The sequence below is a fragment of the Leptonotus elevatus genome, chromosome 6 (genome assembly GCF_054856555.1).
Source record: "Leptonotus elevatus isolate MCC_2025b chromosome 6, RoL_Lele_1.0, whole genome shotgun sequence".
NCBI classification, from domain to species: Eukaryota; Metazoa; Chordata; class Actinopteri; order Syngnathiformes; family Syngnathidae; genus Leptonotus; species Leptonotus elevatus.
Window position 1 is genome coordinate 3,011,980 of NC_141244.1, and position 16,332 is coordinate 3,028,311.

Genomic DNA, 16,332 nt, shown 5'->3' on the forward strand with positions numbered 1-16,332 from the left:
ACCTCAGAATGGCTCAAAGAGACCAGAATTAAGGTTTGGAGTGGCTAAGTCAAAGTCCGGATTTAAATCCAATTGAGATGCTGCGGCATAATCTTAAACGGGCAGAGTTGGAACATTTCTGCAAAGAAGAGCAAACGTTTGATTTCAGTTATTGCAGCCAAAGCTCGCTATTATGTTCAGGGGGCAAATAATTGTTAGCATAGGAATAAATAAGTTTGTATCGTGCGTATCATGCTTTGGCTCTTAAGTTGATAAAAGCTTTCCACAAACTACCCATTTTTTGTTGGTCAGAAGCTGGTAAACAGTTCATTTCTAATAGTTTCTTCTCAGAAAAGAGCTGTCTACTACAGCTATAAACAACAGCATTGAACCAAGTAAGTAAAGTCAGAGGCCTTAGCAAAACAATGAGGCTGAACCCCCTCTTGTACTGTAAAGCCGAGAAGAACTGCAAAGTTAGGTGATAAGTATTAGTCAGTTCATCATCGAGACTGACGTCTCTAAGAGGACACACTGACATTTGATATATTGCTGCCATTATAAAAATATTGATCATGCCTTCTTGTAATTCAAAAGATAATGGCAAAAGCTGTTGTAATCAGATTGCTATCAGGACAAAGTTTCTCTACTTGAAGGAGGAATGGATTAATGCCATAAAGCTGCAACCTTTCCCTTGACTGGTGGAATGCTGATAATAGCAGATAGCTTTGCTTACTCAGTGGGCTCGTCACTCAGGCTGAACAGCGATTAAACAAGAATAACGGTGAATTTTCATAGTAAATGACTTAGAGGGTGAAATATCAAATCTAGATACTTAAATCAGGTAAAAAATAAAATAACTTCATGAATGTGTTTGCCTTGATAAATCAAATAACGACCAATCCAAGGTTCCAGGAATCCTTCGTCTTGAAAAAGTCAACAACTTTTGATGGCATGTCCACATTTAAAGGCATTAGCACCGAACTAGGGCTGCAACCAATGCTCCCTCTAATTTTCCATGTGTCTGAGCATTCACACAAACCTCCTGAGTTGTTGTTATTCAAACTGTATTAAACTAATGGAGAGACAGAACATGGGATCAATCATAACCAAACATGATATCGGGTTCCAGTGTTGCATCAAACACACACCATAACCTGCGTGTGCTAATGCTTGCTTCAGACACAACTGGCCCTATATCAGCAATGTAATCAGGCATCAGCCTATTTAGATGCTCATTTATTACACAGCGCAGCCTGTCACGAAAGGCAGGTTTGCGTCACATTAACTCATTAATTCCCAGCTGTTTTCAATGAAGAAACCCCCTTTGCTCCCGGCTGTATTTTGACTGATTTTGCAAGGTCTACAGAATATTCTGTTCTATTGCTATAAAAACATAGAACCTACCAAAGAGTTTCTTCTTTCATCAAAAAAAAAAAAGGATATTTGTATCTGTTTCCGTTTTGCAGCATTTATCATTAGAATATAGCTAAGTTTCATCATTATTTACAAACCTGTTGTAAACACTGGCAAAAAGTTGCTTGTTGCAACATTGATCTCTCATACTCTGATGCTACCTGCTGGCCATTTTTTGTAATAACTACCATTGCTTTAAGCGACCTCTTCATGTCTTCATGTCAGAAGCTTCATCACCGTGTGTTTCGGCACCTGCACGTCTCCTGCCGCAAGACCCTGCAGCGCACCGTGAGAGCAGCAGAGAAGATTATGGACACCTCTCTCCCCTCCCTTCTGGACATTTACCACACTTGCCTTTCCCGTAGAGCCACCAGGATCGCCGGAGACCCCACTCACCCATCCCACAGCCTCTTCAGCCTGCTGCCATCGGGGAGGAGACTACGGACTCTCAGGGCTTGGAACCAGCAGGCTAAAGAATAGCTTCTTCCACCAGGCGGTCATGATGCTCAATTCCCTCCCTGCTATGCCGCCACTCTCTTCCACCAGGCAGTCATGTTGCCCACCACCATGCCTAGAACTATACGCCGCTGCTACCGTTTGTATTCAGCTACTGTTGGCACTTTTTTCACAGCAGTGAGGGCTGCATAATTGTTTTAAATTATTTATTTTGTTTTTAATGTGTAGTATATTTTTGTACTAGGTCTGAGAGGACAGTAATTTCAGTTATGCATGGCACATCTGACAAATGAATAAATGAAATAAAATGTATGCTCTAGCATAAAAGCGTATAAACATGTTTTTGGGAGTGAAGGACAAAGTATCAAAAACGTATTTGTCCGTTTTTGGGTTTGAATGAGTTAAGTATTTGTGGAGCAACGAGCCCTTACTTTCGAACCCTATTGCTAACACTGGTTTAGCTATGATATAGCATTACCCAAAGTGCTTCTGTTTACAGATGTAGTATATATCATGAGCAAAACCTGGCAAATAAGAAAAAAAGTAATGTACTTTACAGGAAAGAAAGCTAGTTATAAAGACAGACTCCTTTAGAACATAACAGAAGCATTTGGAATCTAGTAATTCACATTCAGGCAATCTGCCACTGTGAGGAAGCAATGTCATCTGTGGTAACAACAATCTTGATCGCTCAAATACAATTGCATTCATTCAGCTTTCCAAGTGGCTGACAGAGACAAATGGGGCCACAGATTACAAGAGGAGACAAAAGGAAAACATTAAATAAAACCCATTATCATTTACTTCCTTGAAGGACGGGAAATGAGAAGAAAAGGGGGAAACTGTCAGCAGAAGACGTAGTGAAAAAGACATTACAATTCAATACAAAGAAAGAAACTAAGCAGCACTCAACAACAACTTATGGAAAGGAAACGATTCCATCTTACCAGACACTGCATTGGCAATTATGCCAGGGAACCTTCAAGTATAATTATAAAACTACTATTATAAGGTAAATAAATAATAATTATTATAGAAATGGGTAACATCAGAAAGGTCATTCGAAAAGAGAAATATTACAATAATTGCTTTATTGGTCAAAATGAAAAAAAAAAACGAAATTGGGGCTAGTTAGCCAAGGTTTTACAGAGCCATGCATACGGGTCTGATGCAAATAACTCCGAATGTGCTTCAATGGAGTATTTAGACACACTTTATGAGCGTGATCGACCCTTTTAGTCATCATTGTGCTAATTTCTCACACCTGCCCCTGGGGAAGCTTTTTTTAATAGCAGCAACTTCACAGCTGTTTCACGACTTGCAGCAGTTTATTTCCATAAATGATTGCTGACTCACACCCTCGAGGCAGATGCTGAGAGACTCACAGATATAAATACAATTCTGTAAGAGCTAGACTGTGGTTTAATATGCAAGGCATTTTGCATATCAGCGCTAGTAAAGTGGGCCCTAACCCATAGAAAACATTCTTAAACATACTTGCACAACGGCTAAAATATGTTGCTAAAACTCACTCTAGAATGGTGTCATGGCATTTATGTCATGACGGTTGTTACAAATCTCTACCTTGGAGGAATTTTATTCAATTGCAATTTTTTTTTACTCCAATCATTAAAAATTCATCCACTAGTACATATTAAATTGTCAATATACTTCAGCGTTGTCGTAAAACACTATTATGTTTATTGTATGTACTGTGTTTTATGACACGGCTATGTGCTGCCTCAACCTCGCAACCGGGAAACAGGCACGTGCAACGGCTGTTCCGTGATCGGTTTCTTCTTTGGTTGTTGCTTCACGGCTTTCCGGTGCACTGCTGTTGATATAGCGCCTCCATAATTGCGCAACGCTGCAGCTGCAGTTAAAATATGTTGCTGCCGCGCTATATCAGTCCCTGGAGGGGCACAACAATTTTGAACGGAGGAAAAATCCTGAAGGAGCACTGTTTCTTGAAACCGAGGGAACAGAATAAGGCAGCACTGAAAGCTCGCTAGCGGACATGTGCAGCAAAACTAATGGAGGGACAGAACATGGGATCAATCCAACAGAAATCATTTTCCAGTCACTGTCACTTCTTAAATAGAGAAAGATTTCCACATTGTGTTGGCTTTATTATTGCACATCTCTTTGGCGATTGATTCGATGAGTATTACACTGCCTTCAGATCACTTCACTCGCGTTATGTGGCCAGAACAACATTATTTGTGTTTTGTTGGCAGGTTTTGAACTAATGCATTACAAAACTAGCGATTTACATTTCTCTGCAAATAAATACTGCAACATATTACCAGTGTTTAGGGATGTCCCGATCCGATCACGTGATCGGAAATCGGGCCGATCACGTGGTTGCTGACTTGACCGGAATTGGACGTTGTCTCCTGATCAGGACTCAGGAGGATAAATATATGAGGTTATTTTTTTATAACTTTTTATTAAATCTGGAGTTGGGCGGTAGCACAGAGTGACACTTCATTTTTCCACACAGTGACAGTGACACTATTAATGCCATCGAAAGGCGGGGCTAAACAAGGAAATGGTGTCGAGGTATTTGGAAGTAGATGAGTTATCATCTTTGATGTGAAAAGCGAAGACTTGCAGTGTGCAATATGAGCATTTTGTGTGCAGAAAGGATATGTAGATACGTTGCTTCCCCGCTGCACTTCATTGACAGGGAGCCAAGCAGCCTGGCGACTTGGACGTGCTTCGTGTCATCCTAGCGGATCTAGCTGCGGGCGTGCTTAGTTTCCTCCCCGTGAATCCAGCTACGGTGCCTGGGCCGGCGACTATGGAGTCTGGACGCCCTTCGAAGGGAGCCCGGTGCCTAGCCTAGTGCAAATTCGAAAAGTCGGACGTCCTAGCGGGGCCGCCAAATTCTGCCCGGGCCGGCAGTCTAGACTGGTGCGAGTCCAGCCCCAAAGTTATGATATGGTAAGATTAAATACATTTTGCTTGCACTCTCTTCAAGGGCAGCCTTTTGTTTGTTGTGAAGTTGACTTGTTTCACACACATATATACAGTATTTTTTTTCCTAAAGTAAAACAACATTAGGTTAGCCCATCAATTTGTGTTAAGTAGCATGCTTTATAACGGCTACAGTAGGCTCTCAAAAATAAAGCTCTTGTGAAAAATGTATACAATGGTTTATAATAGCCCTTTGATTAATTCATAGATGTGCCAAAAAGTTTTTTTTTTTAATGGTTTACTTAGTTTAACCACTGTCCACTGTTAGGGGTCTTCTGCCCAGATTTAGTTATAACTGTTTTAGTTTAGTCATAACTGTTTAGATTTAGTCATAACTGTTTCTATTTCCACATCAAGGGGCCATCTGTCAATGTGTTTGAATGATGTTTCCAGGTGCCGTCATGACTTGAGACCTACTATATTTCCACATCAAAAGGCCATTTGGCAATGTGTATTGATTGATGTCTGTAAAAGTCTTATCTCAGGGCTGGGGAGTTTTGTGGTACCGCCCTTCAAGATAGTATAAGCATGTTGTAAGTCCTCTGAAATATTTGCACTAGTGAGAGGTTGCAGCCATTGTCTGGATCTCATTTGTGCCCGGAATGTTCTGTAAAAATAAAGGCTTCGAAGCAACTGTTCATCGATCTCCAGCCTGTATTCGGATAATCAACATTCTCTCTACCCGAAATACAACGAACACGCGAAAGACAAAGCTGATCTCGTAACACCACTCACCCTATAAAAGTTGATGCGGTAGTTTTGTTTAAAAAATAAAAACATTAAAAATTATCCTTAGTAAAATGCCGAGGTATTGAATCGGGACTCGGAATCTGCCGATCTCAAAATGAGGCGACACTGACTGGTCCGAAAAAGCGTGATCGGGAAATCCCTACCAGTGTTGTACCTGAACGAGTTAATTAAACAAAAGTTCATGAACTTCTTTATACTTTGGACGAACATGACCTGAAGTTTGTGATTGATTCTGGGGCAAATGAAAGGCTTTGAACACAGTAAATTTTTTCTCCAGGTTGCCAGGTTTTCTCTTATTAGAAAACCAGGGTAAAACCAGAGTAAAGACACAATAAACAGAGAGCTTAATTATGCGGGAAATGCCATTATCTGGTCGTACAGCACGTACGTAATCAAAATGCAACACTTGCTTGCCCGATGTAACTCAGCATCGCTGTATGTTGCTTATATAGCAAACGCGGAGCGTACATGATTCTGCCTCCTAAATGTAACACACAACAAGAAGAAATACACACATTGTATATTTAAATACAAAACATATGGCGTTTGTAAAACATTGCTAGTGCTAATGCTGAAGTCGATGGTGGATCCCATTCAAATGCTAACAGGAAATTAGCATCAACTTCAGGATTGCTATTCCTTCTATTTCTACTAATAACGGCTATTCACACACAAACGCATTGGTAACATACACACAGGTGAGATAACACTACTCAAAAAGTAAAAATTTTTCCCAAGCTGTGAAATACAAGTTGTATTAACAGAGCTCAAATGTGACCACCTTCCATCCCATTGTCCATGCATGCACGGCACCACACTGCCCCTAAGTGGCCAACATGCACAGGAACCGTCTGTCTTTGTTTTTTGTTATTTTATTCTTGCATTATTTATTTTAGTGTAGAGTATTCTTATATTACTTACTACTACTTCATTTCTTGTTGTCCTTTTAAGTTATATCTAAAGTACAGTATTAGTCAAAAAACTACGAACTACAGTAATTTCTGGACTGTAAGGTGCATCTGACTATAAGCCGCGCTAGCTAAATTTAAGGAATACGCGAGTTTGTTACACATAAAAGCCGCACCCAACTGTACGCCGCAGGTGTTTTAATGTTACTGTGAGGGGTTGTCACATAGGAAGGGGATGAATGGTTAAGAAATGGGAAAAAAAATACCATAAATTGTTATTGCAGGGAGCGTGCTAAAACTAGGTTTGAATTTATCGGGTGGAGAGCACGCTGAGGGACCAATGAGACATCAAAACAGGTTCAATGTGACAGTTTATTTTGGGCACCAGGTGGGCCAATAGCTACAATGAGGATAAAAAAAAAAAAAAAAAATGTAAACTGTCTTTTAAAACTAGCTAAAACCCAATAAAAACAAGCAGTTAAAAGAGAAATAAAACTAAAATAAAACTCCTCAAAAGGAGGGAGTTCAAATCAGTTTCTTCATTTAAAAGGCGAGGAGTTAGAACCTCCTCCTCAAATGTGCATGCAGTGGGGTTCATGGGAAGTTTTTCTCGGGCAAGGGTCCGGCCTTCGACATATTCACCGCGGCTTCTCAGGTGCGGCCGTAACCAGTCAGGCCTACAGAGACAACAATAGCAGGCAGTACAAGGGCCAAAAATCCACCGTGCTACTGTTGTGGTCCTCAATACCATGTGTCGCATGCTGAACGATACTCACAGCCCAGACAGGGCCCCTCGCCATGCCGCTGCAGTCGTATAGCGCCGGGACGCCTCTCAGTCCTCGCCGCTGCCTCCAAACCGGTTGCCGTTGTCTGCCTCTTTGCCGGCCGATCTGTCGTCCATGGTCCACTCACCTGTCCCCCTCCCCCTGTCCGCTCCTTGTTCCTCTGTCTGTTCCCCCTGTCCGTGTTTCTTCCCTTTCCCTTTGTGTCCATCTACCTGGTCTTTAAAAAAGCACTGCGCAAGCTGCCGATTGGCCAAAAAGAAACCCAGTTGGGCAGGGCCAGAGCTGCACAGGTGCAGGCTATCGTGGCTCAACGGGATGTCAACTTTCCAAGTTGGAAGTCTTTAAAAAACAAATACACCGCAACCAAAACAAACACAGCAAAAACAACAAACACCAAAATAACACTCAATAAGAAAAGCTAAATTACATAACTCATGCATTAAAAAAATAATAATAATACTTCCACCTTAAGACATTACCCCACCGGGTTCCCGCTACTTTTTTTCCCTCATAATGAGGGAGCAAATTGTCTCGCTCTCGTTCTGTCTCTCCTACTGTATTTGGGCTCACTTGGTTTGTTTTGCTCTGCCTGATGCTCTTGCGGTTTCTTTACAGTGCGCCCCCTTGTGATGTGGTGGATAACCCGCACCTTTGTATGAGCCGCAGGGTCGAATGCAAGTGAAAAAAGCAGCGGCTTATAGTCCAGAAATTACTGTAGTCATAATTTAAAAATGTTTAAGTTCATTGATTCAAAAATGATCTATGAACTGAACTAGTACATTTTGAAATTTGAGAGCTGAACTTTGAGCTAGTGCTAGTTCACGTAAATGAACTTTCCCAACACTCCATATTAAATACTAACGGTAAACACATTTCATTACGTTATGCTCACTCAGCACTAAATATGCCCAATGTACCAGCTGGGGAAAACCGCCACTCTTACCTGTCTCTTTCTCACGCCCCGTTGTCGTTCCACGATTCCCGACTCCCGGTAAAATGCATACATTCAACCAAATATTAAGCACTTAACTAATTTTAACTGTAGTGTCCGAGCAAAGGGCAGTCAAGTAAACCACAAGCTATGCATGTTTGAAAGAGATTAAATAAAAAAACAACTTTCAAGCAGTTAAACCGGTCCAAATCATAACTTCCTTTGTTGGTTCCCACTAGTTCTCAATAAAAGTTTGTTAGTTGTGGAATTGGCCTTAGGTGTCCGTGTAAATGCTCAATGATCCTGACCTGCTGGATAGGTTGAGTAGTTCGTGTTTGTCAGCGACTGTGGACTTGTCCTCCAGCTCCCACATCAGCACATTGATAAGGTGAGAGTTTTTGATGACAATGGGCACCTCCTCGAACATGTGATCGAAGCCAATGTTAGCCTTCTTCAATCTGGAGTGGAAAGAGAAAGACAAAGACGCACAGAAAGGTCAAGTAAATTTATTTGCAGTGAATTTAAAACAGTGCGATCGTTGCTTTTTCACACTCATTCACTCACATTTTTTGGACCGTTCTCATTCTTGAAGACATGCAGATGTAGACTCAATTGTTGATATTGGTCTCTTCATTAAAGAAAAAATAACTTCAAATCAAAATTAAAATCAGACTGGTACTGGTCTGGTACTTTACATGCAGGCATTTTTGTCGTTGACAATGAAATTTTGATTGAATATCTTTGGTCAAATGTTTACACCTGACGGGATCTATTCCGATCTGCCATCACGTGTGACTACATGAATCATAATAGCCATACATTTACAGCCGTGTACCATGCACGAATCAATGTAAGCACGATTTATCATGATGGAGTTCAGTTCTCTATTTAGTACAATAGTTGCAATTGTTTTTAATAATAATAATAATAATAATAAATTATATTTAGAGGCGCCTTTCTTGGCACTCAAGGACACTTTACAATATTGGGGGGTGGAGTGCCAGTGCAAAATGACATTAAGTTAGGTAGGTAGTTTTAAACAAGTGTGTTTTGAGTTGTGATTTAAATTGCGTGATAGAGTATGTTTCAACTGCAACTGCTGTAGTCAATGTATGAAACTATCATTGCTTGTTTCAAGTTGTTATGCATCATGCTAAGGTGGCACAGTTGATAGAGCATTGCTCTTTCATCCACTGCGTCCTTATTTCGATTCCTGTCTTACAGTTTGACTGTATTAAACTCATTCTTATTTATACCCATAAACATTGTACTTATATTAAATTATATTTCTTATTTATGCTGTATTTGCACTCCACACCTACTGCTAATACTGCCATATTGCTACTTATGGGCGTCTTGTCACTGTTTAGCCTACAATCATATTTCATTCTGCATGCTTTACTGCTTGGTCTTTTGACCACTTGATGGCGCCATAGAGTAAATGATGAAGTGTCAATACATTTGCCCGCACAGTTGACTGAAAAGTGTTGATGCTTCATGTGGCTTCATCTCACCATCACTATACTGATGTACTGTGACCTTGGAGTTCACTTTTAAATTTTTGGGAGGTTGTTCAGGACTCTTTGGCTAGCATTCACATTATTCGTGGCTACCATTCATATTACTCGTGTCTTCAATTTGTTATCCATTTTTCTCTTGTGGCCGTTTTCTGGGAGTCCCATGGGCCTTAACCATCAAAATACAAAAAAAACTGTAGTCCATGATAGGAAAATACGCATGTTTTTCAAATCATCGCAACTTCTGAACCGTTTGCGCTAGCAACATAATTCCAAAGGCTTCTGAAAGCCTTGAAGCTGAGCTTTACGTCGATACTACATACATTATGGTAGCTGGCAGATTGTCACGTGTGGAGGAGGGGAAAGTGGTGCGTCATAGAGGAGACTGACACAGGAGAGGAAATGACTCATGTTTTTAAAATCACCATAACTCCAGAACCATTAGCGCTAGCAACGTAATTCCAACGGATTCTGAAAGCGGAGGAGTGGAGCTTTACGTCGAGAGAGAGAAACAAAAACAAAGAACAGGCTGACTGCTATAGTAGTATCTAAAGCAGCAACACACCTGATACTAAAGATCCGGATTGTTATCAGGCATGCTGATGAGATGATTAATGTATATGAATCAGATGGGCTAGGGGGCAGAAACATCTAAAACCTACAGGACTCCGGACCTTGAGGACCGGAATTGATGAACCCTGATCTAAAGGGTTAAAGTTCTGAATAATGTGTGCAACTGAGGACACATGAACATAAAGCCGTTTGTAAGACATGCTTCTCTAATTCCCTTTATAATCGTCTGAGACAACACTCATTGTGTTCTGTGGTTGGTGTTCAGTGTAGTGCACACCAAACAGCACAGTGGCTACACTTGTCACCCTTAAATTAAGTAAACTGACTGCTGAGTTTGAAGATACCTCTCACCTTCCCGTCCTGTCTCCCTCTGTTTGGTCATTGTTTTTCATGCTTCTTGGACGGCTTGAGCTTGTTAAGTGTAATTTTGTTGCTCTGTACTTGTGCATGCGCAATGACACAAAATTTAATTCTGATGCCAATGAGAGGACAAACTTAATTTGTCAAATTATTTTTAATCTTTTCTACAGGTATCATCAAGCCCACCCCATCCTGTCCGTGTATTGTTTTTTGCTTTCCTTTGGAGTGTGCACGCGTGCGTGAGTGCGTCTGAGCATGTGTGTGTGTGTGTGGGGGGGGGGGGGGGGGTGCGTGTAAGCACGTGCGTGTTTGTTTGGGACATTTGTCTCCCTTTACAGTATTGTCACCAAAGGTGTCTGCTGAATTGATATTATCTACATACCAAGTGAGCCATGTATATACTGTATATTCTTTGTAACTAGAAAGTCAGTACAAAAGGTTTAAAAAAAAAAAATTCAGTTAAACTGCAATTCAAAAACAGTGTCTGATCTTCACAAAATAATTTACTTTTTTTATTATTATTACTTTTGTCACACAAGTTATTTCAGTGACCATTGTGCTTTTCTTCAAACAGAGAGGTACCAACAATATTGTTTTTGTGTGCATATTAAAACAAGAGTTTTGAGTTCGACACACAGTACTTGGCAGTATTAAGCGGACAGCACATCTTTCATATTAAAATCCTTACCTTGTGTTGAAACTCTAAACTAGTAATACTATGGTGACAGAATCCTTCGCAAGCATTCCAGCTTTGATAAGTTCAGCTGACCCACAGCTTTTCAAACATATTTGCGAGTGAAATGAGTAATAATGACTTCTTTTCTTTTTTTTTTATCACAGAAATAACCTTCTTTTGTGTAGTTTTAATACATTTCTACTTTTTCATTCCATTGCATTTTAAAAGAGCAAGATTAGTGCTGTTAGCATTTGACTTATCATACACAGTAAATTACATCCAAACTGTATAAAAAGCATGAAGTAAGTTATAATATTATGTCCATTGCATTTTAATAATAAATGCATGATATAATTTCTTTCCTTAAGCAATGTTCGACTCAGTAGATTACTTTCGCGGAGGGCTCTGCAATTTTCAATAATTTGTTTCTGTCTGTAGCAAATAATGTGTCATTACATTCAAGTTGCAATGACTGCTCCCACTGGTTCAGCCAGTCACTTGTACAATGTGCATGAGCTATGACCTAATGTTTGTATTAGTGTAGGTTCAGCTTGTTAGATATGAAATGATATCAGGGTTCCTACACATTTGGAATTTCAAAATTCCATACACTAATTTTCAAGAATTTTCAGCATTTTTCCCTCTCTCAGAGAAATATGTTACATCTGAGTAGGTATTTAACAATATCCAAATGTCACAATACGATATCATGATCTAAACCTCACGATAGGATAATTATCACGATATTGAGGTGTTATTGACAACATAAAAAAAAAGAAGAAGCTCATAATACTATATATATCAGCCTCTGAGTTTTCTGCTATATCCATGCCACTATGCCAGTATAGTCGCGGTGCTACGCCATCTTGAATTACTTTGTAAACAATGCACAGCGTATGTTACTATTGGCTCAGCAGCATAAAGCATCATATTTTATGTAGTTCATAATTCTGTGCTTGGTTGAAGCAGGTGAAAAAGAATGTTTTTTGATGGAGATTTGCTTTAAATATCATAGCATGAAAACGACAATATTGTGGCAATTTTAATATTGAGATATCTCGATATTGCGGTTATTGTTACATCCAAACATCTGATCAAATATAAAGGTTAAAGGTTTAAGTACCAATGATTGTCACACCCATTTAAATGGGGTGAAATACATTCTCCACATTTGGTGATCTAATCCCCCAATTCCAACCTGGAATGCTGAGTGTCAAGCAGGGAGGCAAAAGGGTCCCATTTTTATAGTCTTTGACCAGCTGGGGATTGAAATCACGACCTCCCAGTCTCAGGGCCTACCACTAATCCACTGAGCTGGTTACCACTAATATATTAGTGTAGCATAAAAAACATGTATTTTAACACATTTTCTATGTCCAAGTGTCTGAACATAACAGTTACCAAACACACACACTGAATTATGTGCAATTCAATTATATTCTATTCTATTCATATGTGGAATTGCTAAACCATGCTTCTCTCTATTTTTTTAAATTTTTTCTAAAAGAGCTCAGTATTGTTCATTCGGTAATGTCATCATCATTGCTCTTTTATTTATTTGTATGTGGGTGAGTATGTGTATGTGCGTGCGTGCGTGCGTGTATTCGTTAGCTCACCAAAAACCTATTAGAAAAAATCCCATACCATTCACCTAAACCGAACACCGCCGTCAGGAGACCCGAGGGGACCAAAGAAAACAAAGGAAAGTGAAATCCAGCACCGGCCAGACACCACCCACCGGGCCACCAACCAGAATTCTTCACCAACCCCAGAAACATCTCAATTCCAATAAATCCAAAAAATCAGGGAGACCTCAAGAGACCAAAGGAGAGACTGAGGAAAGGAAGGAAGGACAAACGAAGCAGAGTGAGATCCACAGACACCAGCCTCCACCGATTCAATGACCTGAGGAGGAAGCAGATTGTGTCTGACTTTCGATAGATGCTGGTGTGGTGGATCTGGCATGCATGAAAATCTCCACCAAAGAGGGGAGCCGTCGACCCCTGCCAGGACAGAGCAAGAGCAACACCTCAGGGCCTCCCCAGGCTGCGGCAGCGCCAAAGGACGACCCCCGGGCCCCGCCAGGGCCACCGGCCGGAGAGCAAACCCAGGAGCAGGAGCGCCCCCCACCCCGACCAACCAGCAGCCCCCTCCCCCCCGGGGACTCCCCGCACCCAGGCACCGGCGCCGAAGAGGAGCCGGACAGCGGAGCGGAGAGGGCAGCCGCGCCCACCCCTCCCCCCACCGCGTGGAGGGACGGAACACCGGGGGCAGAAGGGGAGATGGGGGCACCGGAGGACGGCCGGCACCCTCGAACCCCAGGCCCAGCGGGGAAAGGCCCCGGTCGTCACTCCAGCGTTCTTAGTGAAAGTTAACCCCTGTTACTGAGTCCGCCAGCTCGCCGACTGGCGAACTCTACCCCTAAACCTTGAATGTGACCCCACCCAGTGTATATACAAGTGTGTGTGTGTGTTAGTGCATTAAAATTAGGAGCAGGTGAACCGGAGCAGAGGGAAATTATATCCCTACGCTCCGATCCAACCGCCTCCCAGGCATGTCAGTGAGTGTATGTGGTGCATTAAAAAAAAAAAAAATAGGGGGGGGGGGTGCACGGACAGGGGACCGCAGCACTGCTCTATACTGCGGTCCCCAACCGATGCCCCCCCCCCCACAGTTGTGTGGTACATTAAAATTGGAGGGGAGTTGTAGGGTGAAGACTGTGTTTCCACCCTACCCCACCCCCCCAAAGTGTGTTATGTGCCCTATATGTCTATAAAAGTGTATTGTGAAAACCTAGTGCAGTGAGTTAAGAGGAGCGTGCAGTGAGTTAAGAGGAGCGTGCAGTGAGTTAAGAGGAGCGTGCAGTGAGTTAAGAGGAGCGTTGCTTCTCCCTATTATTCGTCTGCTGCAAAACCATTGATGTAGATTTTGCAAAAGCATGTACAAAACCTGCATGAAACAACATGAAACCCGTCCGTCTGGTCTGCTTCAGTGAAACTTGATGATAGGCTACTTGTGGGCTGGAGAAGGGTCATGGAGCAACGGGACAGATTGCCTGCCTGTCAATCAGGTAATAGAGGTGGGACATTTGCTCTTACACAAACTGTGCTTGACCCGACATAAAACATGATCTGAAATTCTGAATAAATCAGTTTTTAAAACTAATTTTCTAATTTAGAAAACAATATTTTAGAACAGCCATAATATTATGGAAACAAATAATTTTCCATACTTTATTTTTCATTTTCAATACTTTTTAATACCTGTAAATGTTATTCCAATATTTTCCAGACTTTTCATGTTTGCGCAGGAACTGATTGTTCTGGAATCAATCCCACAAAAAGCGGTAATACACAAAGTAACCATATTTACTAGACCATTTATTACATAAGGAGAACTATTTGTAGTCCAAAGCATAACCTCAGGCAAACTTTGAAAAAAAAAGTCATGTAATTAGATTTCCAATTGGGGAGGACATGACACTATGGATAACTACAACCTTTTACATATATTGGCACAATTATCCATCACTGGGGTTCAATATATCCTGCATATTGTGACCTTTTTAGAAGCAATAGAGCAATATAAATAGGTGTGTGAGGAAACAGAAGACTGACATATTTCAGGCACGACAAATTGTTCCAAGATATCGGACTTTGCACAGTGTGTGAGGAAACAGAAGACTAACATATTTCAGGCACGACAAATTGTTCCAAGATATCGGACTTTGCACACGTAATGTCATGATCTTTCCAAGTTGGATCCCAATGGACATTGACAAAGACTACTTTGATGCTACAGATGGTAAAATCAAGTGCATGCTATTGACCATTTAACCATTTACGGTCCAATGAAGGTTGGGTTTGCGAGCTGAGCTGTGATTGGTCGTTACCTGAGCCCTGAGCAACTGTGAATTTTGCATCTTATTTCATATTCCACAAACACAGTATTCATCAGACTACCGTGTTTAGATTAGGGGTCTGCATATAACATATCATTGCCCCATTTTGCGCAAGGGGACGCATTGCAATTATCGAGTGCATATTAACGCTCTGACACGCACTTGGCCTGTTGTTCATTTTACATGAGTGGTTCTTTCACTGAATACTTACCGTACCTCTTACTCAACTAATTATTTGGAGCACTACTTCAAACTTTTACTTAAAGCTGTAAATACAGGAAAATTGAATTTCGAATCGCTACTGCCACATGTAGCAGAAGAATGAAATTACACACTCCCTGCTTCACGTACACACTGCACGCATGACGTCACATCCGCAGACAAAGGGTGGGAAATTCGAACCCGAATCCAGTCTGAAAACTATTGGCCAGAGGATAGCAGAAGTACCCATTGCGATCAGCTAATGTGTTACTCTGGTAATTAGAAGATGTTGGAGTCATAAATTGTCAAATAAAAAGGCTATTGTTAAGATATTTTGGGGCAAAATGTTACATAGAGCAGCCTTAAGTCATATAGAATGTAACAACACTGTTACTTCCATACATTATTTGGCAACACACCAATGAAAATATGCAATTAAAATCTATTTACATCGATATAAAGCGTGATTTTTGTAGCAGAACAGCATGTACAGTGTATAAAATATTTACATTCTGATACCAACCCTTCAGGTGTGAAATCTTTCTCTTTGCAGATCTCCATGAGTTTTGGAGTGAGCCTGTAGGCCTTCAGGGATAGCGAGCCTTGTGCTGTCTTTATAGGATCTGAAATGGAGGGAGGGTGTGGGTGAAAAGTGACAGATACTCATCATTATTGCTATAACAATACTTCATGAGATAATGGTAGTACTAAATAAATATATAAACATTTCATGTGTACAGCTGCCTACAAACCATATGGAGTCAAAAGAACATAAAATGTAGCCGTGTTCACCATTCAAGTAGTGAACTATTTTTCCCCTCTAATTAACAATCAATAATAAATTCCTTTAAATCATCATCATAACCATATCTGAACAGCATAAAACGCTTACATATAGAAAAT

At 40.9% G+C, this 16,332-nt stretch overlaps 1 protein-coding gene across 1 annotated transcript in view; it reads right to left on the bottom strand.

The window, feature by feature from the left end:
- The window catches only part of LOC147171798 (eukaryotic translation initiation factor 3 subunit H), a 92,733-nt gene that overhangs the window by 22,049 nt on the left and 54,352 nt on the right, over nt 1-16,332 (bottom strand). The window contains exons 4-5 of the mRNA XM_086079605.1: nt 15,953-16,052; nt 8,510-8,659 (exon numbers count right to left, since the gene is read on the bottom strand). Of these exons, the coding sequence (XP_085935731.1) occupies nt 8,510-8,659; nt 15,953-16,052 (250 nt within the window). The remainder of the gene's footprint in view (nt 1-8,509; nt 8,660-15,952; nt 16,053-16,332) is intronic.